At 40.3% G+C, this 26,352-nt stretch overlaps 1 protein-coding gene across 1 annotated transcript; it reads right to left on the bottom strand.

The window, feature by feature from the left end:
* Positions 1-153: 153 nt before the first annotated feature.
* Positions 154-21,554, bottom strand: LOC138821799 (zinc finger protein 420-like). The gene is made up of 7 exons (XM_070014234.1): positions 21,428-21,554; positions 19,472-19,844; positions 16,188-16,339; positions 9,069-9,195; positions 8,280-8,324; positions 5,785-5,833; positions 154-1,885 (listed from the first exon to the last, which is right to left on the bottom strand). The coding sequence occupies exons 3-7, from the start codon at positions 16,200-16,202 to the stop codon at positions 604-606; spliced, it is 1,518 nt and encodes a 505-aa protein (XP_069870335.1). The 5' UTR covers positions 16,203-16,339; positions 19,472-19,844; positions 21,428-21,554; the 3' UTR covers positions 154-603.
* Positions 21,555-26,352: the final 4,798 nt, after the last annotated feature.

Below are 26,352 nucleotides of genomic sequence, written 5' to 3'. Positions count from 1 at the left end.
CTAGGGGCTGGGAAGGTGGCTCAGTGGTAGAGTGCTTGCTTTGCATGCCTGAGGCCCTGGGTTCGATTCCTCAGCACCATGTAGGCAAAAAGAAAAAAGCCGGAAGTGGCGCTGTGGCTCAAGTGGTAGAGTGCTAGCCTTGAGCTGAAGAGCTGAGGGAAAGTGCCCAGGCCCAGAGTTCAGGCCCCACGACCGGACCAAAAACAAAAAAAAAGATTTTTCTATGTAGAGTTTCTCTCCATAAGTACTCTTAAAGTGTACTGAAGGTTGGGTTCTGGTCGAATGATGTTCTATATTGTTCACCTTCCAGAGTCTCTGGCATGAGTCAAGTTCTGATAACTGTAGAGGTATGACTTCTGGCTGTTTCCTACATTTATTACATTCATAGGGTTTCTCTCCTGCTTACATTCTCTAATGCATACTGAGGACTGATTCAATGATTAAAAGGCCACATTTGTTACATGTGTTTGTTTGTGCATGTATGATACATATTTAGATTTAATTTCTGGTTAAATGCCTTTCCACATTTGTTAATGTCATAAGATTTCACTCCTGTGTCTTCTCTGATGCACACTAAGACATGACTTTTGTTTGGAAGCCTTTTCACTTATTACATTCATAAGGTTTCTCTCGTGTGTGTGTTCTCTGATGCTTCCTGAGATATGACTTTCGCTTGAAAGCCTTTCCACATGTATTACATTCATAAGGTTTCTTTCCTGTGTGTGTTGTTTGGTGCACATTGAGATGTGACTTTTGCTTGAAAGCCTTTCCACATGTGTTACATTCATAAACTTTCTCTCCTGAGTGTGTTCTCTGATGCTTGCTGAGATATGACTTTTGCTCAAATGCCTTTCCACATGTGTTACATTCATAAGGTTTCTTTCCCGTATGTGTTGTTTGGTGCACACTGAGATGTGATTTTTGCTTGAAAGCCTTTCCACAAGTGTTACATTCATAAACTTTCTCTCCTGAGTGTGTTCTTTGATGCTTGCTGAGATAAGACTTTCGCGTGAATGCCTTTCCACATGTGTTACATTCATAAGGTTTCTTTCCTGTGTGTGTTGTTTGGTGCACACTGAGATGTGATTTTTGCTTAAAAGCCTTTCCACATGTGTTACATTCATAAGGTTTCTCTCCTGTGTGTGTCCTTTGATGCACATTGAGATGTGACTTTCGCTTGAAGGTCTTTCCACATTTGTTACATTCGTAAGGTCTCTCTCCTGTGTGTATTCTTTGATGAGTTCTGAGACATGAGCTCCACTTAAAAGACTTTCCGCATTTTTTACATTCATAAGGTTCCTCTCCTGTGTGTGTTCTCTGATGAGTATTGAGGATTGATTTCAGCACGAAAGCCTTTCCACAGGTGTTACATTCATAAGGCTTCTCTCCTGTGTGTCTTTTTTGATGCAAACAGAGACTTGTCCGCTGCACAAAAGCCTTTCCACAGGTGTTACATTCATAAGGCTTCTCTCCTGTGTGTCTTTTTTGATGCAGACAGAGACTTGTCCGCTGCATGAAAGCCTTTCCACAGGTGTTACATTCATAAGGCTTCTCTCCTGTGTGTGTTCTCTGATGCACTCTGAGGACACAGTTTTGCATAAAAGACCTTCCACATTTGTTACATTCATATGGTTTCTCTCCTGTGTGTGCTGCTTGATGCACACTGAGTTGTGACTTTCGTGTGAAAGCCTTTCCACATGTGTTACATGCGTAAGGTTTCTCTCCTGTGTGTATTCTCTGATGAGCACTGAGGATTGATTCTTGCATGAAAGCCTTTCCACACGTGTTACATTCATAAGGCTTCTCTCCTGTGTGTCTTCTCTGATGTAATGAGAGACTTGTCCGACGCGTGAAAGCCTTTCCGCATGTGTTACATGCATAAGGCCTCTCTCCTGTGTGTCTTCTTTGATGCAATCTGAGATAGGACATCCGCCTAAAAAACTTTTTGCATATGTTGCAAACATAACGGTTCCTACCTAGGTAAGATTTCTGATATTCATTGAGACTTGATATTTGTTTGAAATGATTCCCACATTTGTTATATTCATGAGGTTTCTCTCCTGTGTGTATTCCCTGATGAACACTAAGGTCTAGCTTCTGGGTGAAAGATGTTCCACATTTGTTACATGCATAAGTTTTCTCCTCTGTGAGAGTTCTCTGATGCCAGCTGAGAGCAGAAATCTGGGTAAAAGATTTCTTACATTCATCACATTCACAGCGTTTCTCTTCTCTGTAAGTTTGAGGCTGTAAAGTCAAGTCTGACTTCTGAAAGATAGATTCGGCATATTTGGTATACTTAAAGGACTTCTCTGGATATTTGCTTTGATGTTTTGAAAGGTGTATTTCCTCACTGAAGGATTTCTCACATTCACTACATATGCAGGGATTCTCTCCTGTGAGTATTTTCTGATGTGCAGTGAGTGTAGGACTTATGTAGAATGTTTTCCCACATATAGTACATTCAGGTGTTTCCCTCCCTATATGAGGTATTCCCTGGCCAATGAGAGCAGATTTTTCATAGTCTTTCCTATATTTATCATGCTTATAGGAGGGATCACCCACAAAAAACCAATTTTGTGTAAAGAATGTGGTCTCTGAGGTTAATGCCTTCCCTTCTCCACCATATTCAAAATACTTCTGCTCATTTGGACTCTCATAATGTTGACTAAAATGCTTCAAATGTCTGAGGGATTTTTCAACTATACAAGAGACATGAGGCCTGGTTTCAGCAGACTTACTATGGAGAAGTATGTTCTGACACACAGTGAACTCCTCAGTCCTCATCCCTAAGTAGTTCCCATTATTCCTAATGAGCTCTGACATAGAGTTTGACCTCAAATTAAAAGTCCTTCCTAATCTAATACTTTCCTCCACTGTGTTGCTATTGGGGACAGCGACTTCCCATAGATGTTCATCTGGACTTTCCTGGCATGTCACAATCACATCATCCATTTCCTGGACATCTAAAATGATTCACAGAAAAGAAGAAAAAAACATGAATGAGATCTAAGCATTTCTGGGTAAAGAAATTTCCTTCCATCCTAACTGCTAAAGATTTTAAAGTATCAATACTAAGAATTGATTTATGAGAATGTTTTTTTCCCTAATGAGTTAAGAAATTAATACTGATATTTTTATAATTCAAATATATTTTTTCTGTGATTCTTTAATCTTTTTTTTCCTCTTTTAATGTCAGAGAAAGCATTTAGTCAAAATGCTCAACTCATACTGCCTAAAGTTTTAACCTGAGTACTTACCCTATGTCATTACTATTCCTTTGGTGTTCTGTTTTCATTTTGTTGTGTTTTAATGGGGAGGACAATTGGTTTGTATTCTTGAAATAATTTATATTTTGTGCTGCTTTTCAACCATTAGGTCAGAAGACAGAAATATTGTCCAGTACCATAGACTATAAGAGGATTTAAGTTGATGGAAAGTGACTTAACCTAAGGCATTCACATACCCCTGACAACCATATTTTAGAACTGTTCGTACTGCCAACTCTGCTGAATCATCTCCCTTCCCTGTGCCCTAAACATATGCACCAGCAGTCTTGGAAGCAAGTCTGAGATCAAGGCCACATCTGATGTTGGCACCTCTGGCTTAACACAGATGTTGTTGAGACCCTGAAATTCTTGTCAACATTACATTGCTCACCAACCCCACCTCCATCCCTCCCCACTTCCAACTGCCCCACCCCAACTTCACTCTTTCTGCCTAATATTTAGAGATCTAGGCGTAAGATGGTTGCACCATTTCCCTTTCAACTATGCTGAAGGAGACTTGGTCTCCCTTCCCAGGCTTCACTCCCAAATATTATCTGTTGAGCTAACTTTCTGCCCTTTCTTTATTCTAATACTTTCATGACTCATTTTCCTTACAAAACCCAGGATGGAGTTCCCCAGAGGACTCCTGTCCCATAGAGGACTCTGTCTACCTCCTCTGTCATTCTTTGTATGCTCTTTTTTTTTTCCTTCCTCCCCAGTGGCTTTCTGAAAGCCAGTCAGTCCTCATGTTTACTTTGGCTAAATGGTGGCTAGGACATGATGACCCAGGGCCCTAGGCTCTTACTGCCTCACTGCCATACGACCTATATGGACCTGACTGGTAAATGCAGTTGTAAGACCACTGGGAACTTCTCTTTCTCTTCCCCCACTCTGACTAAACTCTTCTCCAGACCTCTAGATCAGAAACTATTCTCCATTAAGACCATTGTTCTACTCTTCCTTCTACTACCTGACCTTCCCATCACGAATTCCAGGTAAAAGCTTCTCACTATTTTGTCTCTTGCACACACCACTGACCATCTCACCCTCATTAGAGTAGGTAAGAGTTCCACTGACCATCTCACCTTCATTAGAATAAGTAAGAGTTCCCAGTCATCCCAGTTGAGCACACTGGGCAGTACCCCATCCACTGTCTTGAGGTTGATCTGATAATGCCCTTGGCTGAGGGATGGTCTGGGCCTGTGGAAGTTCCCCTTTGGAAATAAAATGGAGATGTCCCCTTGTTGCCAAAGGATTCTAGCTTTTGTCTTAACTGAATCCTATGATTGGGTCACACTCTAAAGAACAGTTTGGCTCTTTGGATTCTCCCCTGAGCTGGCTCATCAAAAATCTAAAAGCCTTGAAAATAATTACAGCCTCTCTGCCCTCATTTGGCCCCAAGACCAGTTGGATAAACTATGCCTCAAGACAGAACAAAACAGTAAGTTCCCTATACCCCAGGCTTTTTCCCTCTTCATTCCTGACTATATTCTTCTATTTCAGCAGTCCATAGTCTTTCAGCTGAAACTGTCCATTCTAAGTAAACTTCCTCTCTTTACCTTGCTTTAGCATTCCAGATTCTCTTTGCTGATAGCCTTCCTATTCTCCCTACTCTCCCCACTGCTCCCACCTCCCTGAAGGGATAATTTTTTTATTCCCATTAAATTTATCACCAATCCACTCCAGACATCTGCAAAAAAAAAAAAAAAAACCTTCAACAGTTAGCTCTTCTTTTTACCTATTTCCATTGTAGCAAAGAGCGACATTGGACAAGAGTTTGCCCAAGCCCAAGGCCCTTCTCTCAGCCTTGCCCGTTTTGTGATGCCAGGGACACTGGAAAATTAACTGCCCCTGGGAGTGAAGCCCTTGTCCATAGTACAGCCATATCCAGATTTACCCTGCCCTCATCTACTAGAATAGAGCAGTCTGGAGTCTTTGACCCCACCAAGGTCTTCACCAGTAGTATATCTAAGTAAGGAACCTAGGATCACTTGGACAGTGACTGGACAACAAATATCCTTTCTAGTCCACTCTGGGGCTAGTCTCTCTTTTACTGAAAGGTCAAATTTACAGATTTCTGGAATTTACTTGTTAGTGAAATGAATCCCTTCCCATAGCTTAGTCCATTCCTTCTCTTTTCCACATGCATGCTCCCTTCCTAGGCAACACTAGGCCCATGTACTAAAGGCAGTAAATAATCAACTTTGGCCCCTTTTATCTTGGCACGTCTCTGGGGAAGCTACCACCATATATGGCAACAAGAGTCCTTTAGAGTGACCTTCAGGACTGGGCAGCTGCAGGACCCTAATCTACTACTTGGATGGGAGCTATAAAACCTAGTCCACCATGATGAAGCCCCTGGCCCACAAATCCACCCCAGGGTCTCGGCCTTCTAGCCCCTTCTAGCCCCTCCTAAGCCTCCTAGGTTATATAGGTCACCCCAAACAATAGCCGGTGCTTCTTCTCATTCCTCCCTTGTGAGAAGGAGTCTTGCCGACCCCCTTTCCCGGCAATAAACCGTTCTTTGTTCTCTGTACCTGGATGTCTGCGTGGTTCTCTGGCAAAGTCTAATTAATCTTAATTTGCTAACAACCTCCATTTCTCCATTAGCCTCAGTGTCTCACTTCAAGTAAAAGCAAAAATCTCTCCTTCACTCAAGTCTACAAAGCTGGCAGCTTTGCAGTTTATCACAAACTTGACTCAAGGTCGCTGACAACCATGAGATTTATCACCGGCTGTACTGAGTTGCTGTATTAGCCAGAAACTCTTGCTAATAACTAAGTTGTTTTATTCTGTTCCTGTACATGTTTAAAAGTGGAAATTCTGCTTGTTGGTGCCATAAATACAGAGTATTTTCTAAAACTATGTTTTTCAGTTAAGTTTTCTGAAAGGTTTTCAAATACAAATTAAAGGAAAAATCAGTAATGAGATAAGGAAGTGAAAATGAAAAGATGTATGTCTTGAGTTTTATAAAACAGAGCTTATAAAACAGTATGAAGAAAGACTTTGGAAAGGGAATTGAGGAACTAGAAAAATGATTTCCTTTAGATAAGGAAGAATTTGGGAAGAAAGAATTGTCTTAAATGTTTGTTCCAAAAGGGAAAAAGGGAAAAATGAAGATAAACCACAGAATATTCAAGTAAGTAGCAGATGGTATACGTGTTGAGTTTCATAAGACAGAGCTTATGAAATGACAAAATTGACATGTCATTGCCTATAATTTAAAAACTGATCTAAGATTTTTCCTAAGATCAAAATTAATACACTGATGTGAAAGGATTGTTACTAATATCTCTGTTCTCTAAGTATATAAACTGCCTTGGATACAAAGCTGGGAAAAAACACCAAGCAAGCCTGGATCCATATGTTATTCATTGTAACCAAAATATCTAGTGGTATATACAAAGGTGACAATCTTAATCAGTTTGCAATAAAAATAATTACATTGTTTAAAAAGTTGTTATTTCAAACTTCTGAGATAACTACTCATAAGTCTTTTGTCACTGCAAGTTTAATCCTCTATAACATTCAAGTAAAATCCACATAAAAGTTCCAGACCCATTGCATAACAGATATATCTCAGGCAGCAACCCAGGAGCATGTCAAAGCCATCTTTTCTGCTCAATGAGACCTGAGTCTGAAAGCATAAGACTCCTACTCCCCTCACCACCTCACATCAGCAGAAAGTAGCCAGACAAGACAGCACCCCTTTCTCCTCCTTGTTTCTTATGCTCTTCCAGAGTCAAGGATGATGGAAAGTAACTTGACCTAAAGCACTCACCATACCCCCTGATAACTATATCTTAGAACTGTCTTTTGCTGCCCATGAACAAATGCACCAACAGTCTTGGAAGAGAGCTTGAGACCAAGGCCACATCTGATGTTGAAGCCCCTGACTTAATTCAGATGCTATTGAGACCTTGAAAGTCCTGAGCCAAAATACTGCTCATCCACACCCCCCTCCATCTCACCCCATTTCTGACTGCCCCCCCCAACTTCACTCTTTCTGCTTAATATCTAAAGAGTCCTAGTTGTAAGAGGGGTGAGCAATTTCCCCCTCAGCTATGCTAAAGGAGATGTGGTCACCCTTCCCAAACTTCACTCCTGAATAAAGTGTACTGAGTTTGCTTTCTGCCCTTTGTTTACTCTGATACCCTCATGACTCAGTTTCCTTACAATAGGTCTCTTTGCTTTTTACCTAAGCAGGAGTGGCTCCTGAAGGTGAGAATTTATACCTGCATTTGTTCAGCTCTAACTTCTCACTAAAACTGCTGTAGATATAATTAAAAATAGGCATCAGTGCATTCTTCTCCATTTTAGGCAAAGTGTCATCTAAAATTCCTTTTCTGAATCCCCTGCCCCTCAGAACAATAGAAGACAAGAGACACCAGTCCACCTTCCTGGTCACCATCCTTCCTAAACTAAGACTTTGGATATAAATCCCAGGCACTGCCCACCACTATTGAGAAGCCTCTTTTTGCTTTTTGAGGACAGCAACCCTAGGGTCCTCCTTAGTTCCTGGTATGTGCAGGGTTCCAGTTCCATAAAAAAAATGAGATATTCCATACATTTCTTGTTTTCTTTTTTGCTTTAAAATGATTTCCAGCGGGCAGGGGAGGATGGAAAGGGATGGGAAGAGGAAACAAAGGAGGAGACTACAATGCTTGATAAGAAATGTACTCATTATCTTGCCCATGTAATTGTAACTCCTCTGTACAGTATTTTCACAATAAAAATAAATAAATAAAATAAAATGATTTCCACAAAGAAAAAGGAGAACTGCCAATTTTAAATTTCCTACCACACAGAACTCAGCATGCCTCTACATCTTGATTCCCATGGACTAAGGACCACCTACATCTCTGCCACACCAAGGGCACAAGGAGCTGGGAACATTATTGCTTATCATAGCCACACCAACTGTGCTCTGCTCTTTAAAACATCACTGCCAAAAAAGCATAGACGCACCTGTTAATTTTTTGTCCGGGGCTTCTCTCATCCATGGCTCTGCACCTTGCTCCAGCTTGACAATCACTTTAGATTTAGGAACATAGTGCCCTATTAACAAGAAATAGTGTAGAAGTTTTGTACTCAATGGGTCATCTTTGGTATGAGGATCGCTGACATCCTGGAATACATGGCTTCTCCTAAATCTATTTTCTCATTTCTCACCAGCTCTGTGGTTAACCTTTCCTGTAAATACCAGCTTTGGATTTTCTAGTACCACCTTTACTGATTTCAAGACTACATCTCCGATAGTGAGGTACACTGTATTCTAGATTGCATATTCCCCTATAATGGCTTCAGCTTTAGGCAGTAGTACCCTGTTAATGGAATGTAACATAGAACTTCTGCCAGACCACTAACTCAACTCCTTAAAGGATGACAATAAAACAGCTTCAGGAAGCAAACAGCCAATGTGAAATTCTCCTTAGAAAGAGGTGACACTCCCAATGGACTAGAATCTCACACCTAAAGAGCACTGAATCTGACAAGTATTCAGATACTGACTAAAGGGGCTGGGAAGGTGGCTCAGTGGTAGAGCGCTTGCCTTGCAAGCCTGAGGCCCTGGGTTTGATTCCTCAGCACCATATAAGCAAAAAGAAAAAAGCCGGAAGTAGCGCTGTGGCTCAAGTGGTAGAGCGCTAGCCTTGAGCTGAAGAGCTGAGGGACAGCGCCCAGGCCCAGAGTTCAGGCCCCACAACCGGACCCAAAAAAAAAAAAAAAAACAAAAAAAAACAAAATCAAATACTGACTAAAATAAAGCACTTGACCCTGTGAGTTAATGTGACTTTTGCTCACCCAAGGACACCAGGTTGCTATAGGTCTCCAGCATTACATCTCTATACATTGTTTTCTGATCATCATCCAGGTATTCCCACTCTTCCCAGCTGAAATCAATGGCCACATCCTCAAATGACACCATCCTCTGTAATGGCATATTTCCAACAAGTAGTTAACCCTGAAAATACCAAGTCTGGAATTTCATTCTTCTATATGTATGCTTTTGTTTTATATAAGATAGTTAGAGATTATTCTGTTATCTACAGAGTAAGAGAAAAACAAATCAAAGTAGAAATACCTGTTATTATACTGACTTGTTAATTACTAATATTAAGTTTCTCAAATAGATCAGAAAATGTCACTGGTGCTAGTGATAGCGATGTGATAAAAAAATTTTGAGGGACTATGATCTAGCATAACAACACTACCGGTATATACCTGTAAAAGTGTACTGAGCTTGTTGTAATATAAATTTAGAATAAATCACTTTCATATTGTGCATTCCTACAAAGTCTATTTAGATCTTTTATAGAAATGTGTTCTCATAAACAGCAAGAACCCACTCAACAGACTGTAAGGAATACATATCACATGAGCAGATCCAAAAAGAAGCACAGTGTACAGGAGATTGTTAAAAGGAATCAAGAAACTGACTATAGACTGATTGTCATTTATAAGGCTTAACTTAGTTCCCCCAATAAAGTATTTGTGCTCATTTTTGTCATTAAATTACTATAAGTTAAAGTATGTTTATAGGTACTCTTTTATGTCTCCCTGAACACAAAGGAATTGCTAGCATAAACTTTTGTGAACATTACCACCCGCCTATATATCAAAATATACATCAGCAGGGAATAAAGTATTTCTTGACTAGACTTGTACTTTAACAGTCTCCCTTATAGAAGGATAAAAGGTAAGTGAAAAGAGGCTTAAAAGACAGTCAAGGATAAGAAAATTATGTGAGATGTCACCACCACCAGCAGGACACAGAAAGAGTAATAATAAAGAACAGGGAAGTGATACAAAAAACATGGAAGAAAATTTAAAAACTTTGAACAGAATATGAATGAATCTGTCTTCAGAGGGAACGGGAAAATTTATGACTAATGAATAATTTATGACTATGAATAATGTTCAAGCGCCCCACCCCACGCCTCCCTGCTTGGCAATACCAAAGATGAATGCTGGCTTCCCCAAGACACAAAATGAATTATGTATGCCAGGTTTCCTAAGAAAATAACCTTCAATTCACAATGTATGATTCAAGAGAACTCTTCTATAGTGTAGATTGAAGGTATTTTCAGATAAAGAGTTCATTAACAACACACCTGCATTTTAAGAGGCTAGAAAAAATTATCCTGCCTCAAGAGAATAACAAAAGATGCAAACTTAGATTGGATTTTTTTTTTTTTTTTTGGCAGTCTTAGGGCTTGAACTCTGGGCCTGGGCACTGACCCTGAGCAATTCAGCTCAAGGCTAGCACTCTACCATTTGAGCTACAGTGCCACTTCCAAAAGATGCAAACTTAGAAGTACAAATAGAAACAAGATCTTAGAAATTCTAAGTGTGCAGGGAGTGGGGGAGGTAGGAGAGGGAAGGGATAGTGGGAGAAAAACGAGAGGAGTAACAATGCCCAACAAGAAATATACTCATTACCTTTCTGATGTAACTGTAACCTCTGTACAACCTCTTTACAAGAAAATAAAATTTTAAAAAATAGTGTACAGCTAAGTATAAAATAATGTAGCAAGAGGCTAGTAGCTCACGCCTGTAATCCTGGCTACTCAGGAGGCTGAGATCTGAGGATCACTGTTCAAAGCCACCCTTGGGAAGGAAAGTCCGTGAGATTCTTATCTCTAATTAACCACCAGAAAACTGGAAGTGGCACTGTGGCTCAAGTGGTAGAGTGCTAGCCTTGAGCTGAAGAGCTGAGGGACAGCGCCCAGACTCAAAGTTCAAGCCACATGACTGACAAAAAAAAAAAAAAAAGAATGTATAGAACATTAGTTAAAGGGCTGGGAAGGTGGCTCAGTGGTAGAGTGCTTGCCTTGCATGCATGAAGCCCTGGGTTCGATTCGTCAGCACCACATAAGCAGAAAAAGCCAGAAGTGGCATTGTGGCTCAACTGGGAGAGCGCTAGCCTTGAGCTGAAGAGCTGAAGTGCTGAGGGACAGTGCCCAGGCCCTGAGTTGAGGCCCCACAATCGACAAAAAAAAGAGAATATTATTTAAAATAATAGCTAAAAGCAAAAATTGCAATGCCATATAGATGATTCATAATGTAAAGATTCAATATGTAAATATTATTATTAAAATGTATTAAAAATGTAACTAGGGATAGGGATGAAACAGTAATGCATTTGCCTTGCAAGAGTGTGACACTGAATTCAAAGCCCTAATTGCACAAAAATACATACATAAACAAATAATAGATTAAAAATATACATGGAATTATTCAATTGAAAGATACTTATATTTTATTATGCAGTAAGACAGTGCCCTAATAATAATGCAAAGAATTGCTAATAGTATGTAATTTCCTACAACTGTCATAACAAAGAATCAGGCTTGATGGAAACTATATCTTCTTGTAGTTCTAGAGATGAAAGCATAAGAACAGGTTTGGCTTCTTCTCACTGTTTCCATCTGAACATTCATTAGTCTGTGTAAAATCCTCAGTTCATTGTTGATGAGTAAAAGAGTCAGACTAATAGAGTAAATTAGGGCTCATACATAACTTTTCAAAGGAATACAATAGGACTTGTGTATTGTGAGTCTCACAGATTCAACCAATCATGAATCCAAACTACTTATTTATTTGTTTGTTTATTTATTTATTGTCAGTTGTGAGGCTTGACCTCTGGGCCAGGGCACTGCTCTCAGCTCTTCAGCTCAAGGGGAGCACACTACCACTTGAGCCACAGTGCTATTTCCAGTTTTCCAGTGGTTAACTGGAGACAAGAGTCTCAAGGACTTTCCTGCCTATGGTGGCTTTGAACCATGATCCTCAGCTCTCAGCCTCCTGAGTAGCTAGGATTTCAGGCATGAGCCATCGGCTCTGGCCCAAACTAATTTTTTAAATGGCCACTCTACAGAAAAAGACAACTGACAATATCCTCTAAACAAGGCAGTATAAGAACTATTTACACAGGATTTAAATTGTAGTAGGTATCAGAGGTCATTACAAGGTGATTTAAAGTATACAGAAGGATATGTGCAGGTTATTTCCAAACAAAACCATTTTGTATGAGTAACTAGAGCACCTACAAATTTTGGTATCCGTAATGGTTTTGGAATTATCCCTTGTGGATATCTACAAATGAGTAGGGTAGAAATATCTGTTTAATCCAAATAAAGGAAATAGAAAAAAAATATCAGATGAGACAAACAGAAAATAAGTAGCAAAATGGCAGTCAAAAATTAAACCACAAAAAATTAATTAACTAATTAAACCAATTACTATTTTAACGTAAATGGAGTAAATACGTAATACTGTCTTACTTCACCAAAAAACACCCCCAGTAATACACTATCCAAAGAGATATACTCCAAACATAAATACACAATAAATAAATACAAAAATACCATAAACAAAAACTTATAATGAAAAGCTATGAGAAAAATATAAACATCATTACAAACTGTATGACCACAGAGAGACCACTGATAGCAACAGACAAATCAAGATAAAACAAGTTATCATGTGCTTAAAAACAAAGGCTCCAGCCGGGCGCTGGTGGCTCAGGTGGCTCACGCCTGTAATCCTAGCTACTCAGGAGGCTGAGATCTGAGGATCGCAGTTCAAAGCTAGCCCGGGCAGGAGAGACCGTGAGACTCCTATCTCCAATAAACCACCAGAAAACCGGAAGTGGCGCTGTAGCTCAAGTGGTAGAGTGCTCGCCTTGAGCTGAAGAGCTGAGGGACAGCGCCCAGGCCCAGAGTTCAAGCCCCACGGCCGACAAAAAAAAAAAAAAAAAACAAAGGCTCCGAAGATAAGTTTATTTTTTTATTTTTTTATTTTTTGGGTCCGGTCGTGGGCCTGAACTCTGGGTGTGGGCGCTGTCCCTCAGCTCTTCAGCTCAAGGCTAGCACTCTACCACTTGAGCCACAGCGTCATTTCCGGCTTTTTTCTTTTTTTGTTTATATGGTGCTGAGGAATCGAACCCGGGCCTTAGGCATGCAAGGCAAGCGCTCTACCACTGAGCCACCTTCCCAGCCCCTCCGAAGATAAGTTTAAAAGAGCCACAGAATCAAAATGGGATTTTTTAATATCCACCTTTACAAGTGGACAATCAATACTCCTCTTAATAGCTGATAGAACAAACAGACAAAAAGTCAGCAGAAACACACACTCATACACACATACACATACATACACACATGTGCACACACACACAGATGACAATATCTTGTTAAACACTATGTTACACTGACCAAGGCAGACATACTGACACTAAAAATGAATCTTAAGACAAAACTTAATGTATATTCTCTGAACAAAGAAGTGGAAATCAACAAGAAAAATAAAGCTATTAATTATAAAGTTATTAGAGATGAAATACACTCTTAATTTGAGACATTAATTATTTAAGTTTAGGTTGAATATTAATGTCTACATAAGTAAAAATAATCTTATTTTATTATAGTATCCAACTTACTATGAACATTAAATGTTCAGATAAGAAAAAAATATGGGATATCAGCACTGTCGCTCCAGACTGGTATCCTAGTCTAGGCTGCTGAGGTAGCTGAAATCTGGAAGCCAGCCTAGGCAAATAACTCCAATTAACCAGCTAATAAGCTAGAACCATGACACAAGAGATAGTGAGTAAGCAAACTGACCAAATGTGACCCCAGTACTAGTACAAGAAAGAAGAAAGAATCAGGCCTGGTAGAAGGTCTATTACCACTTGAGCTTATGAGTTAGAGACCAACTGGGGTAACACAGCAAGTCCCCAATTCAGAATAAAAGAGAAAAGAAGATGGAGGAAGTAGGTAGGGAAAGTAAGGAAGGGGAGCAAAGTGGCAGGGTAAAAAAAAAAATGGGACTAGCCAAGCTCATTACAGGCTCATGCCTGTAATCCTAGCTACTCAGGAGGCTGAGATCTGAGGATCGTGGTTCAAAGCTAGCAGGAGCACAAAAGTCTGTGAGATTCTTATCTCCAATAAACCACTCAGAAGTGGGCTGGGAAGGTGGCAGTGCTCGCCTTGCATGTAGAGGCCCTGGGTTGGATTCCTCAGCACCACATAAGCAGAAAAAGCCAGAAGTGACATTCTGGCTCACGTGGTAGAGCACTTGCCTTGAGCTGAATTGCACCCAGGCCCAGAGTTCAGGCTCCACGATCAACAAAAAAAAAAAAAGAAAGAAAGAAAGAAAACTGGAAGTGATGCTGTGGCTCAAGTGGTAGAGCTCTAGCCTTGAGCTGAAACGCTGAGGGGCAGCGCCCAGGCCCAGAGTTCAAGACCCACCGGAAAAAAAAAAAAAAAACACCAAAATGGGACTATTAAAACAATGGAAAAAATGAGAAAAGGTTTCCTTTCTTAAGAAAGGAGTGAGAAAGGGAGGGAAAGGCAGGGAAGAGAGGAGGCAGGAGGAAAGCATCATGACTTTAGACCTAATAATTACTTCTTGGATAAGACACCAAAAGCACATGTTCAAAAGTAGACAAGATTTACCTGCATACAAGTTAAACCTTGTGTATTCTAAAAAGAAGTAAATATAGAATTCACAAGAATATAGTTCAGCAGTTCTTCTAGGTTTGTACCCAGAAGAAGAGAAAGCAATAAGCACAGGTATTTAGAGAATCATTTCATAGCAACTACTCAAAATAACTGTAAGATAGAAGCATTTCTAATGCATTTTGAAACATAGATGAACCTTGAATACAATAAGGTAAATTTATTTTTTTGATTTTGTTTTTTTTGTCAGTCTTGGCCTGGGCGCTGTCCCTCAGCTCTTCAGCTCAAGGTGAGCACTCTACCACTTGAGCCACAGCACCACTTCTGGCTTTTTCTGCTTATGTGGTGCTAAGGAATTGAACCCAGGGCTTTATGCATGCAAGGCAAGCACTCTACCACTGAGCCACCTTCCCAGCCCCACAATAAGATAATTTTTTTTAAAAGTCACATAAAATAAACCAGGACTGTTCAACCCTAGTATGATCTGCTGAGGATCAACAAACTCATAGACACAAAAAGCCAAATGATAGTTACAGAGACGGATAGAGAGAAATAGGAGCTATATATTTAATGATTATACAGCTTCATACATGAAAGAAAAAGTGCTGTAGATGGATGGAAGGGATAGATGGTCACACAACAATTGGACCATAGGTAATATCAGTAAACTATACATTTAACAATGGTCATCTGGGTACTGGGTGCTCACATCTATAATCCTAACTATTCAGGAGGCTGAGAACTTAGGATTGTGATAGAAGCCAGACAGGGCAGATAAGTCTGTGAGACACTTACATACAATTAAACACCAAAAAAGCTGGAAGTAGAACTGTGGTTCAAGTGGTAGAGCACTAGCTTTGAGAAAAAAAGCTCAGGGATAGCACCCAGAACATGAGTTCACACACTCCCTCTCCCCCCCCCCCACCCCCCAACCACCAGGTACACACTCACTCACACACTCAAAGAATCATTAATGGTGGAACACACCTATGCTCAGGCAGGATTACCAGCCAGCCTAGGATTGTGTGAGTTTTGTCAGAAATATAAATGATATATGTACTCGCTTATCTTATTGATTTTAAGTAATCTGTTGCAATAAAAAAATGTGTTTGAGAACATGCTAAATCAGTTTTACCTGGAAACACAAACTACGTATAGCACCAACCATAAATATACATATCCAAAGATACAAATTAGTATAATGTGCTCATCTCATTTTTATTCTTTGCATATGATCTCATTAACTACTGTTCAATGTGTCTTACTTATTCCCAGTAGATTCCTAAGAAGATGCTGTCACACATGTTGGCTAGAAGCAAAGTTCCTGAGAGATCAAACTTTATTATTGAGCAAATATCTGTCAAGTTTTCCCATGAATGACACTTCCATTTTAATTCATGGACACTCTTAAGTTCATAAAATCAATGTGAAACAAAGTGAGAAATAAAAAGCAACTCACCAGAGATCCATCCATTTTGCTATTGCTGTTGGTCAACAAAACATATGAACAGAAGATTCTGGAATTATTTCTGGGAGAGAAGGCAAATGGAGTCAGGAAAAACCCTGTCTGGCTTTGTTCCAGATGTTCCTGATCAAATCACTACACCTATGCTGCAAAAAAAAAAAAAAAAGTCTTCCTATACAAGAACTTTTATCTCTCAATCAGAGACATGAGTCCCCAGTGAAGATGAATCCACAGAGTCAATAAGTTGGTAGAGATTAAAAACTCAGTTCATTTCTCCATTAATATTACATACAGAATTAGTAATATAAATATTCCTTTAAAGCATAATTGAATAATATAAACCAATACTAGGTCTTATGAGTGACACCATCCTAAACCAACTCTCCTCTGTCCGTTAACCAAATGATTAAAGCTTTATTTGTTATTAAACAATATCAAGTCCGGTGCTGGAGGCTCAGGCCTGTAATCCTAGCTACTCTAGAGGCTGACATCTGAGGATCAAGGTTCAGAGCCAACCCAGGCAGGAAAGGCCCTGAGACTCTTATCTCCAATAAACCATTCAGAAAACCAGAAGTGGCGCTGTGACTCAAGTGGTAGAGCACTAGCCTTGAGCTGAAATGCCGTGGGACAGTGCCAAGGCCACAAAAAAACCAAAACAAAACAACAAAAAACAACAAAAGAAACAATATCAATGCAAAATTCCTAGCTGAGCCCACCCCAAAATGTAGGTCTAAAAAATTTAAGCAAATAAAATGGTAATATGCTTTTGGTATAATCTACTGCTCTATGTTTACGTAACAAAATTATGTAGGATAGAAACTCTTAATATACAATAAAGTGAGCTTTATAGCCACATGTACAAATAATGAAAATGATCAGGAACATCAACTGTGTGGACTTCAGCAAGATTACAGGTTGCAGGTGCTAGTAAAGACCATATGAACTATTAAAAAGCAATGTTTGCACATAGTTTTAAGTTTTTTAACATCAAAAGAATGTTTTCTTAGCTTAACAAAACATAAAATAAATTTGTTGTAGTCTGGGTGTCCCTCCTCCATAATGCTTAGAATAGACATCGTGAGGGCAGTTGTTTTGTTTGGGATTTTAACTGTCTTCACAGAGATTAATGGCTGACCATCCTTACTCTAAAATCTTTAGTTTCAGATTTTTTTTTTTTTTTTGTAGGTCGTGGGGCTTGAACTCTGGGCCTGAGCTCTTCAGCTCAAGGCGAGCACTCTAGCCACAGCACCACTTCTGGCTTTCTAGTGGTTTATTGGAGATAAGAGTCTCCTGGACTTTCCTGCCTGGGCTGGCTTTGAACCGTGATCCTCAGATCTCAGCCTCTTGAGTAGCTGGGATTACAAGTGTGAGCAACCAGCACCTGGCTCAGATTTTTTTATTAGAAATAAAAATCTAACAGGAAGGACCCATTGCAACAATGAGATGTACAAGTCTTATGTCGAAAAACGAACTTTACAACTTTGGTGGGGGGAGGGGCGTGGGGAGGATATGAAGGGATGGGAAGGGGAAACAAAGAAGGAGGCTACAATGCTTGATAAGAAATGTGCTCATTATCTTACCCATGTAATTGTAACCCCTCTATACAGTATTTTCACAATAAAAATATATAAATAAAAATTAAAAATTAAAAAAGAAATAAAAATCTATAGTTCAAAAGGGATATTATACTGTATTTAATTTATATTTTTTGAAATTTGTTTAGATTAGTATATGCAGTCTTACCCATTTTAAGTAATGTAAAATAGGTTCGCTATTGTATTACAGAATTGTAATTTTTCTAAAACAGATTAATAAAGTGGAAAACATCCATGTTAGGAATACTTCGAAGTCACAAAAAGCCACAGGAAATGATGATAAAAATCAGATCAGCGGCTGGGAAGGTGGCTCAGTGGTAGAGCACTTCCCTTGCATGCTACAGGCCCTGGGTTGGATTCCTCAGTACCACAAAAGAAAAAAGCCGCAAGTGGCACTGTGGCTCAAGTGGTAGAGTGCTAGCTTTGAGCTGAAGAGCTTAGGGACAGCGCCCAGGCCCAGAGTTCAGGCCCCACGACCGGACCAACCCCCCCCCCCCCAAAAAAAGAAAAAAAAATCAGATCAGCATGTTTAAAGTAAGGTATTGTAAAGCAGTGTTTATGATTCACTGACACCAATTCCCAAAGAAAGAATTTACTAACTAAAATTCCTGTATCTTCTCTGATCCTACAAGTGAAATACCCCGTGAGTCAAGTAGTGCACAAAGGCACGGTTAAAGATGACAAAGTAGTTTATTAGCCGGCCAGGGCAATCCTGTCCTGGACCCCAGGGTCTCAAAACAGAGTAGCCTCGACCCCTAGTAAGTTAGGATTTATAAAGGCAAAAAACTATACACAGGTGGTGAGACGGTTTCACAAGCAACAAGCTGATTCACAGAAATGAATTTTGCAGTTAGCCTTATAAGCAATTTCATAAGCAATTTTCGTAAACAATTTCATGAGGTCACGTCCTGGAGCCATTAGGAGCAAGAGGCCCTTTGGCAGCGGCCTCTGGACATCAGAGATGATAATACATAACCCCAGGGGAGTCAAAAGTTGTTATCAGATCCAGGTGGACAGCATTCCAACGATGCCGCTGGAGCTTAGAGGTACTTGCAGTTTCAAGGGCCAGAGGTGGGATTTACCACGTGCTACATCTTCTAATTTGGGGAAAGGGCTGTGAGTCTAAGATGGCTTTTTAAAGCTATATCTAAAACTGGGTTTTTACACAAGTTCCCCTCAGTAACTCTAATCTGAAAGTCTAGAAAACTAAGATTTATCTTCCCAGAACCTTCTTCCGTCAGACTTTAATTTCACTAGAGATGTCACTGTACTCAATCTTACAGTGGGGCAAAGTGAGTGGTGTCACGTAGGTTAGTTAACAGGACAATCTCTCCGTCGTGGCATATAAACCTCATGCCTCCTTGGCTCTCCTATCTCCTAGTCTGGAGAATTACCCAGCCCACCTGTGGAGCTTCTGGAACCAATGAGTTGCACGTGGAGGCACACTGGCTTCTGGTGGCAGAGCCTGGGAGTTGCACGTGGAGGCATGTTGGCTTCTGGTAGCATCAACTCTGAGAAATCAGGAACCTCAGCCCCAATACCCCAGACCAGAGGAACCCACAAAACGCAAGCACCTGTGCCCTCGCCCATGTCTCAGTTCGCACCCGCCCACCGGTTCCTGTGCCCTCACCCACGTCTCAGTTCGCACCCTCCCACCGGTTCCCAAGCCGGTGATCCACTTACGTTTTAGCTCCCAAGGTACACCGAGCAGAAGCGGGGGTGTCACCCTCATCGCCAACTGCAGGACAAAAAACTCTCCAGCAGCGTGTCAAAGCCCCAGGAACCAGTATGATTCCTGGCGGGAAACTCCAAGAATAGGCGGGAAGGCGCGCTGCGTGCGGACCCGGAAGAGTCCATCCGAAGGTTTTTGTTCCGGAAGACTACATTTCCCAGAAGTCGCTGCGTCCTCCGAGAGGAAAATGGGCTTGCTTCAGGGGTCTGGGGTCCAACTGGCCGCTGGATCGATAAGCTAGATCGGTTGCGGCTGCTTGGGGACCTTTTTCTCCCCCTCTTCGGGAAGTGAGGAGTCCTACGTCTTGGAAATCCTGGTTTACTTCTGGGAGTATTGTGAGAACAATCAAAAAAATGTTAATAGGAGCAAAACAGTAGATAATCTTGTTTTTAAATTCTAACAGTGTAATGGAGCCCATCGGTCCACGTCTTTTTTTTTTAACACGATCCTCAGATCTCAGCCTCCTGAGTAGTTAGAATTACAGGGGTGAGCTACCGGCGCCTGGCTAGTAACTTCCTTCAAAAAAAAAGGAAGAAAAAAGAAAAAGAACTATTCTCAACTACTAAACAGATTAGTGGATTACATCCCTCAAAGGAAAATACTGCTCTAATATATACACTGGAATAAAATAGCAGGAATGTATGGTAGTTGCACTGCTTGATTCTTGAGCCAATTGACATCCTTAAAGTTCTGTAACTATGTTCCCAGCTACTCCAAATTTCCATCTATGAAATTTCAAGGACATTTTGTTGGTTTGGTTGTTTCTACAATTTGTTGGTTTGGTTTTTTTGTGTTGTTGTTGTTGTTTTTCCTGGATATCCTATGTAATGGTGAAAGTGGGGTGGTTCAGTCTTCTACTTTCATTGTGTTGGAGTTTTTGTTTTTAAGTCCAATAGTGTTTGTTCACATTAAGGCACAGTGCATAAATAGTGTAGTTAGGCCTGTTAAGTCTTCTTGATGTAAAGTTCTTTTATCAATATGAAGTGACCTTTGCTTTTCTGACTAATTTTACTTTGAAGTCTATATTATCACATCTAAGGATAGGGGTCCATTTCCTTGATATATACTTTTTTTATCTTTCATCCTAATCGGTTTGTTTGCTTGTCAGACAGGTGTGTTTCTTGAAAACAACAGGTGTTTGGGTCTTTTTTTTTTTTTTTTTTTAACCAATTTGCCATTCTACGTTTTTTTAAAATCTGGGAACTAAGTCTACTAGTCTAAATTCTTACTCGACTCTTTCATATTATTTGCTACACATATTAATTCTAGCACCTAGCAGAAGCTAGATGGACCACACTGGGGCTGGGAAGGTGGCTCACTAGAGCGCTTGTCTTGCATGCATGAATTTTCAGCCCAGGGTTCAATTCTTCAGCACCACATACACAGAAAAAGCCAGAAGTGGAGCCAGGTGCCAGTGGCTCACGCCTGTAACCCTAGCTACTCAGGAGCCTGAGATCTGAGGATCACCATTCAAAGCCAGCCCAGACAGGAAAGTCCATGAGACTCATCTCCAATAAACCACCAGAAAACTGGAAGTGGCACTGTGGCTCAAGTGGTAGAGTGCTCGCCTGAGCTGAAGAGCACAGGGATAGTACCCAAATTCAAGCCCCATGACCGACAAAAAAAAAGCCAGAATTGGTGCTGTGGCTCAAGTGGTAGAGCGCTAGCCTTGAGCTGAAGAGCTGAGGGACAGCGCCCAGGCCCAGAGTTCAAGCCCCACGACCAAAAACAAAAACAAAAAAAGATGGACCACATTGACTGGGTTATTTCCTTTATATGGTCTTAGCTATGGATAAGACATAAAAATAAAATGTATCACAACCTGGCTACAGTTAAGAAGACTAAAAAGATTAAAAGAACACCTGTTTCATTCTTTAGAAATGATAGTCATGTATGTTTGTTCTCACCTGTCAAAAACATGATGTTGAAGTACCCAGTTTTCAGGTGCCCCCTCACAGACCACCAGAGACCACCATCAATGCAAACAGCAAAGAGTCGTTTATTGCAAGCTTGAGCTTGGTCCTCCGCGCACTCGGTAACCAGTGACGCTAAGAGGCCCCGAGCACAAAATCAGCACAGTTTTTATAGTATTAAACAAGTTCACAAGTTCAGGGGGTTTTTACACAAGCAAGTTTACAAGTTCAGGGGGTTTAAGTCCACCTGACCGCACTTCCCCTTTTCTGATAGAACACTTAGGCAACTGTTCTGTTCCTTAAGGGTGGGCAGGGTTGGTGGCAACCTGCGGTTTCTCTGAGAACTATTTTTCTCTTTAGGGGTTACTCTGAGGGCAGCACAGCTCAGGGGGGTTGATCTTAAAATGGAGTTACTTTAGCTCTTCAATGTAAGCACTCTCTGCTCTCTAATGAATACACTAACCTAATTTTTAATGAGAAATCTACCACTGTAACCTATTCCCATACTAATTATCTCCTTCAAATGATTTGAAGCTACCACACCAAATTATATGGTTTTAAATATCAAAATACGGTGTGAACATAAGCATTCATAGGTTTCAAGGGACTTGTGTGTGTGTGTGTGTGTGTGTGTGCGCGCGCGCGCTTGAACTCAGAGCCTTTGCACTGTCCCTGAGATCTTAAACTTAGGACTAGCACTCTATCATTTGCATTTTGGTGATTAATTGGAGATAAGAGTCTCACAGACTTTCTTACCCAGTGTGGCTTCAAACTGCTATTTTCCTGAGATGCTAAAATTAACAAGCATGAGCCACTAGCACCCAGCCTCAAAAGATTTTTAAGGTACTTAGGAATTTTGTAACTTTTCTAAGACTTTCTTTGCTATCTATGCAGGTTAAAAAACAATACCTATCAGTATATTCTGGCCTTCATTTTTGCCATTGAAGAGATCAACAGAAACCCTTTTCTCTCTCTTCTTTTTTGTCAGTTGTTGGGCTTGAACTCTAGGCTTGGGCACTGTCCCTGAGCCCTTCAGCTCAAAGCTAGCACTCTATCACTTGAGTCACAGCACCACTTCCAGCTTTTTCTGTGTATGTGGTACTGAGTAATCAAACCCGGCGCTTCATGCGTGCTTAGGCAAGCACACTACCACTAGGCCACATTCCCAGCCAAGGGACCTTCATCTCTTACCAAATGTATCTCTCTGGATATGAGTCCATAATGTCTGGCACAGTCAATGGGGAACTTGGGACAGTTCTCCCCTTTTGCTCACAGGGCAGGAGGAAATACCTAATTACACCTGAAGGGGAGAGAGCAAGTCTATAGTAGCACTAACTGGAACATCTTGGTCAACTTTTGTTTAGATTGCAACACTGCTGGAACTCTACAAGTTTTCACAGGTGAGGGGATAGGATGAGAACTGAATTCCTGTTTCCACTTAGGCCAATCTTGTGTCACTAAAGAGACTGAAAGTAAGACGCTCTTTATTTCAGTACATAAAAGTGTATAATGGCCCGGCGTCGGTGGCTTATACCTGTAATCCTAGCTATTCAGGAGGCTGAGATCTGAGGATCATGGTTCAAAGCTACCCTATGCAGGAAAGTCTGCGAGACTCTTTATCTCCAATAAGTCACCAGAAAACCATGATGCTGTGGTAGAGTGCTAGCCTTGAGCTGAAGAGCTGAGGGACAGTTCCTAGGCCCAGAGTTCAAGCCCCACAAATGACACACAAAAAAAGTGTCTAATCACCAGTGGTACATCCACAGATGTGGTGCATTACTATGTTTGCAACATAGGAGGGAGAGATAAAAAGGACAGTTTCCTTGTATTCTGAACTTGATGGTCTACTTGCTTCAAAGCTCATTCCAAGTAAAATTATTGGAAATATGGGATAAAGAAACTTCTTCTACTACTACACTGTCACTTTAAACAGTTCAGATCTGAGACTTAGCTCTGTATCAGTTATCATCCTTACCTTGCTTCCAAATTCCTTTTCTCTTAGCTTACCTTTGGTATTTTTAACCCCATCCTGAGTGACAAGAGCCTGTTTCCTCCTCTCAATTCAATTTCTGTCAAATTTAAGAAAAGTAATGGACAGAAGCAGGGTCTGTGTAGCATTTGTGACAATGATCTCAACAACATTCAATTCACATAAGCTGAATCCATATCTTGAAGGGACCAGAGAACTATCAACAGCAAATGTTTTTTATCATCTACACTGATAGTGATACCATATCATCTAGAACTTTTCAAATAAGGAAATGTTTAGTGACAAGTAAAGTCCCGCTCACAAATTTACAATGCCATCCCTCCACTGGAAGGAAACATTTCCTACTTGATTCCTTCGAAGGGATTCTCATTTTTTTCAAACCATCATGAAGGGCTTTCAAAAGTTTTATCAACACAGTCAATCCCTCTAAGTACCCAGAAGACACTTACCTCTCTGTGTTTTGGTTCATATTTTTCTATTGCTCATTCTCACATCCTGACTGTCAATTGAAAAACTGTCCACCCAATGCTTCTCTGGCATCCTTGCCTGGGAATCGTTTGGACAGGGCCATAATGGATGAGAGTCATAATATTTACAAGTTGTATGTACTTTGGCCCACAGCCTACATGAGCTTCTTCTTCAACAAATACAAATACAATCAGTGGGAAATAGAAAAAAAAATGGTGATTTCTCCCTGGCAGGTAATGACCTTTCATTGAATGGCATTTATTGCCAAGGTGACTTTCTTAAGGGGTTCCAGTGTTATACAATAAGTTTAGAATCCTTTCTCCAATGGCAAAAGGCATTTTGTAATAGTTTCTTTACTAAGGAGGTAAATCTGGACAGGTATAGAAATTGTTACAGAAGTAAGATGCCATTTGCATTTATGAAACTAGATATTATTGAAGATAAATGTTTTGTATTTCAAACAAAATATACTTCCTGCTTAAATAATGTTATCTGTAGAAAATAGTTATATTTCCCCTGGGAAGTTTCTAAAGCAAAAAACCCAAGAGTTGTAGTTGTTCATATAGCTCAATAGCTATATGAATGATGACAATTAATTCTGCAGTCACATTTGCTGTGAATTCCCTGATTTGATGGAAAAATGCTCTAGAAACAATCATGGGAAAAACAGATATGGAAAACTTTGACTCCATAGTTAAATTCACTCTAACTCCCACATACATACTTTATAATAAGGTGAGTTTCAGGATTTCCATTTGAAATTGGCAAATTAGAACACAATATTTTATTTCTCCATAGGCATTCATTCCTTCTATTTCACTGGACATCTATATTAAACTCACATTATAAACCTAGGATGAGGAGCTGGGAATGTGGCTTAGGGGTAGAGTGCTTGCCTCACATGTATGAAGCCCTGGGTTCGATTGCTCAGTGCCACATAAACAGAAAAAGCCAGAAGTGGTGCTGTGGCTCAAGTGGTAGAGTACTAGCCTTGAGCAAAATAACACCAGAGACAGTGCCCAGGCCCTGAGTTCAAGCCCCAGGACTGGCAAAAACAAAAACAAAAAAACAAAAAACCTGGAGGAGCAGCTGAGAAGGTGGCTCAGTGGTAGAGTGCTTGCCTTGCATGCATGAGGCCCTGGGTTTGATTCCCCAGCACCACATAAGCAAAAAGAAAAAAAGCCGGAAGTGGTGCTGTGGCTCAAGTGGTAGAGCGCTAGCCTTGAGCTGAAGAGCTGAGGGACAGCGCCCATGCCCAGAGTTCAGGCCCCACAACTGGACTCCCCCCCCCCAAAAAAAAACCTGGATGATAAATTATTCGGATTTACATCTTTATATTGGAGCTCAGTTCATCACTAGATGATATGTCTTTTAAATGCATCCTTTTCTGAAGAACATCCAATTTGACACTCCTGCAGGAGAACAGAGTACCACATTCTCAACTTTTTTAATTTTCCAGAAGGTCTTAGACTTAGAGTGAAAGTAGGGCAGCTTTCCCCACATGTTCCCCCTGGTCAACAATTCTCCACATCTGAGGACATGATACAGTGGGCCACAGGAATTCCAGGGGTAAGTTTGACCTAATCATATAAACATAATTAACATTAAATAACCAACATCATCATGTGAGTTTTCTACCCAACTGCATCCTGAGGCAATGCCCTCAAGTGTTGCATTTAAATATTCACATGTCAATTTAAATATGCTTTGTGTGTATGTACTGATCCTGGATCTTGAACTCAACACCTGGGTGCTGTCCCTGAGCAATTTTTCTCAAGGCTAGCACTCTATCACTTGAACTGCTATTCCACTTCCAGCTCTTTTGGTGATTAATTGGAGAGTTGTAATCCAGAGTTGTAATGCTGGATCAAATGCCTGCCTGTTGTTTTGATAGCATCCCTGGTCCAGAGAATGAGATTGCCAATCAGACTGGTAAATTCATACTCTCCCTCTTTTGTGTAACCCCCTTGCTGCAAGCAATGAAAAAAATTAATGAAGAATAAAATGAATTTTTCCTTCCTTTAGACAATAGTTTGTTTATTCAATTTTATTTCCCTACCAATAACACACTTTCCTTTGGATTACATAATTTGATTCTGGTTTCTACACACATTGAGCATTTCTTCTTTTGAAGCATTTTCTATTTTTTCCCAACAATTTCTAATTAACATTGAGGATTTAACACTCACTATTATAGAGAAGCAAAAAATAACCTTCTATGTAATTATATCTATAAAATAAAATATATATGTATATACATATATGTATTTTTTTGTTGGTCATGGGGCTGGGTGCTGTCCCTCAGCTTTTCAGCTCAAAGCGAGTGCTCTACCATTTGAGCCACTGCCAGCTTTTTCTGCTTATGTGGTGCTGAAGAATTGAACCCAGGGCCTCATGCATGCAAGGCAAAGCACTCTATCACTGAGCCAGGATCCAAAAGTTATATCTTTTATAAACTTAT

Source organism: Dipodomys merriami, unplaced genomic scaffold (assembly GCF_024711535.1).
Source record: "Dipodomys merriami isolate MVZ:Mamm:240054 unplaced genomic scaffold, mDipMer1.0.p SCAF_94, whole genome shotgun sequence".
In the NCBI taxonomy this organism is placed as follows: domain Eukaryota; kingdom Metazoa; phylum Chordata; class Mammalia; order Rodentia; family Heteromyidae; genus Dipodomys; species Dipodomys merriami.
This window is presented reverse-complemented; position numbering and strand designations above follow the sequence as displayed.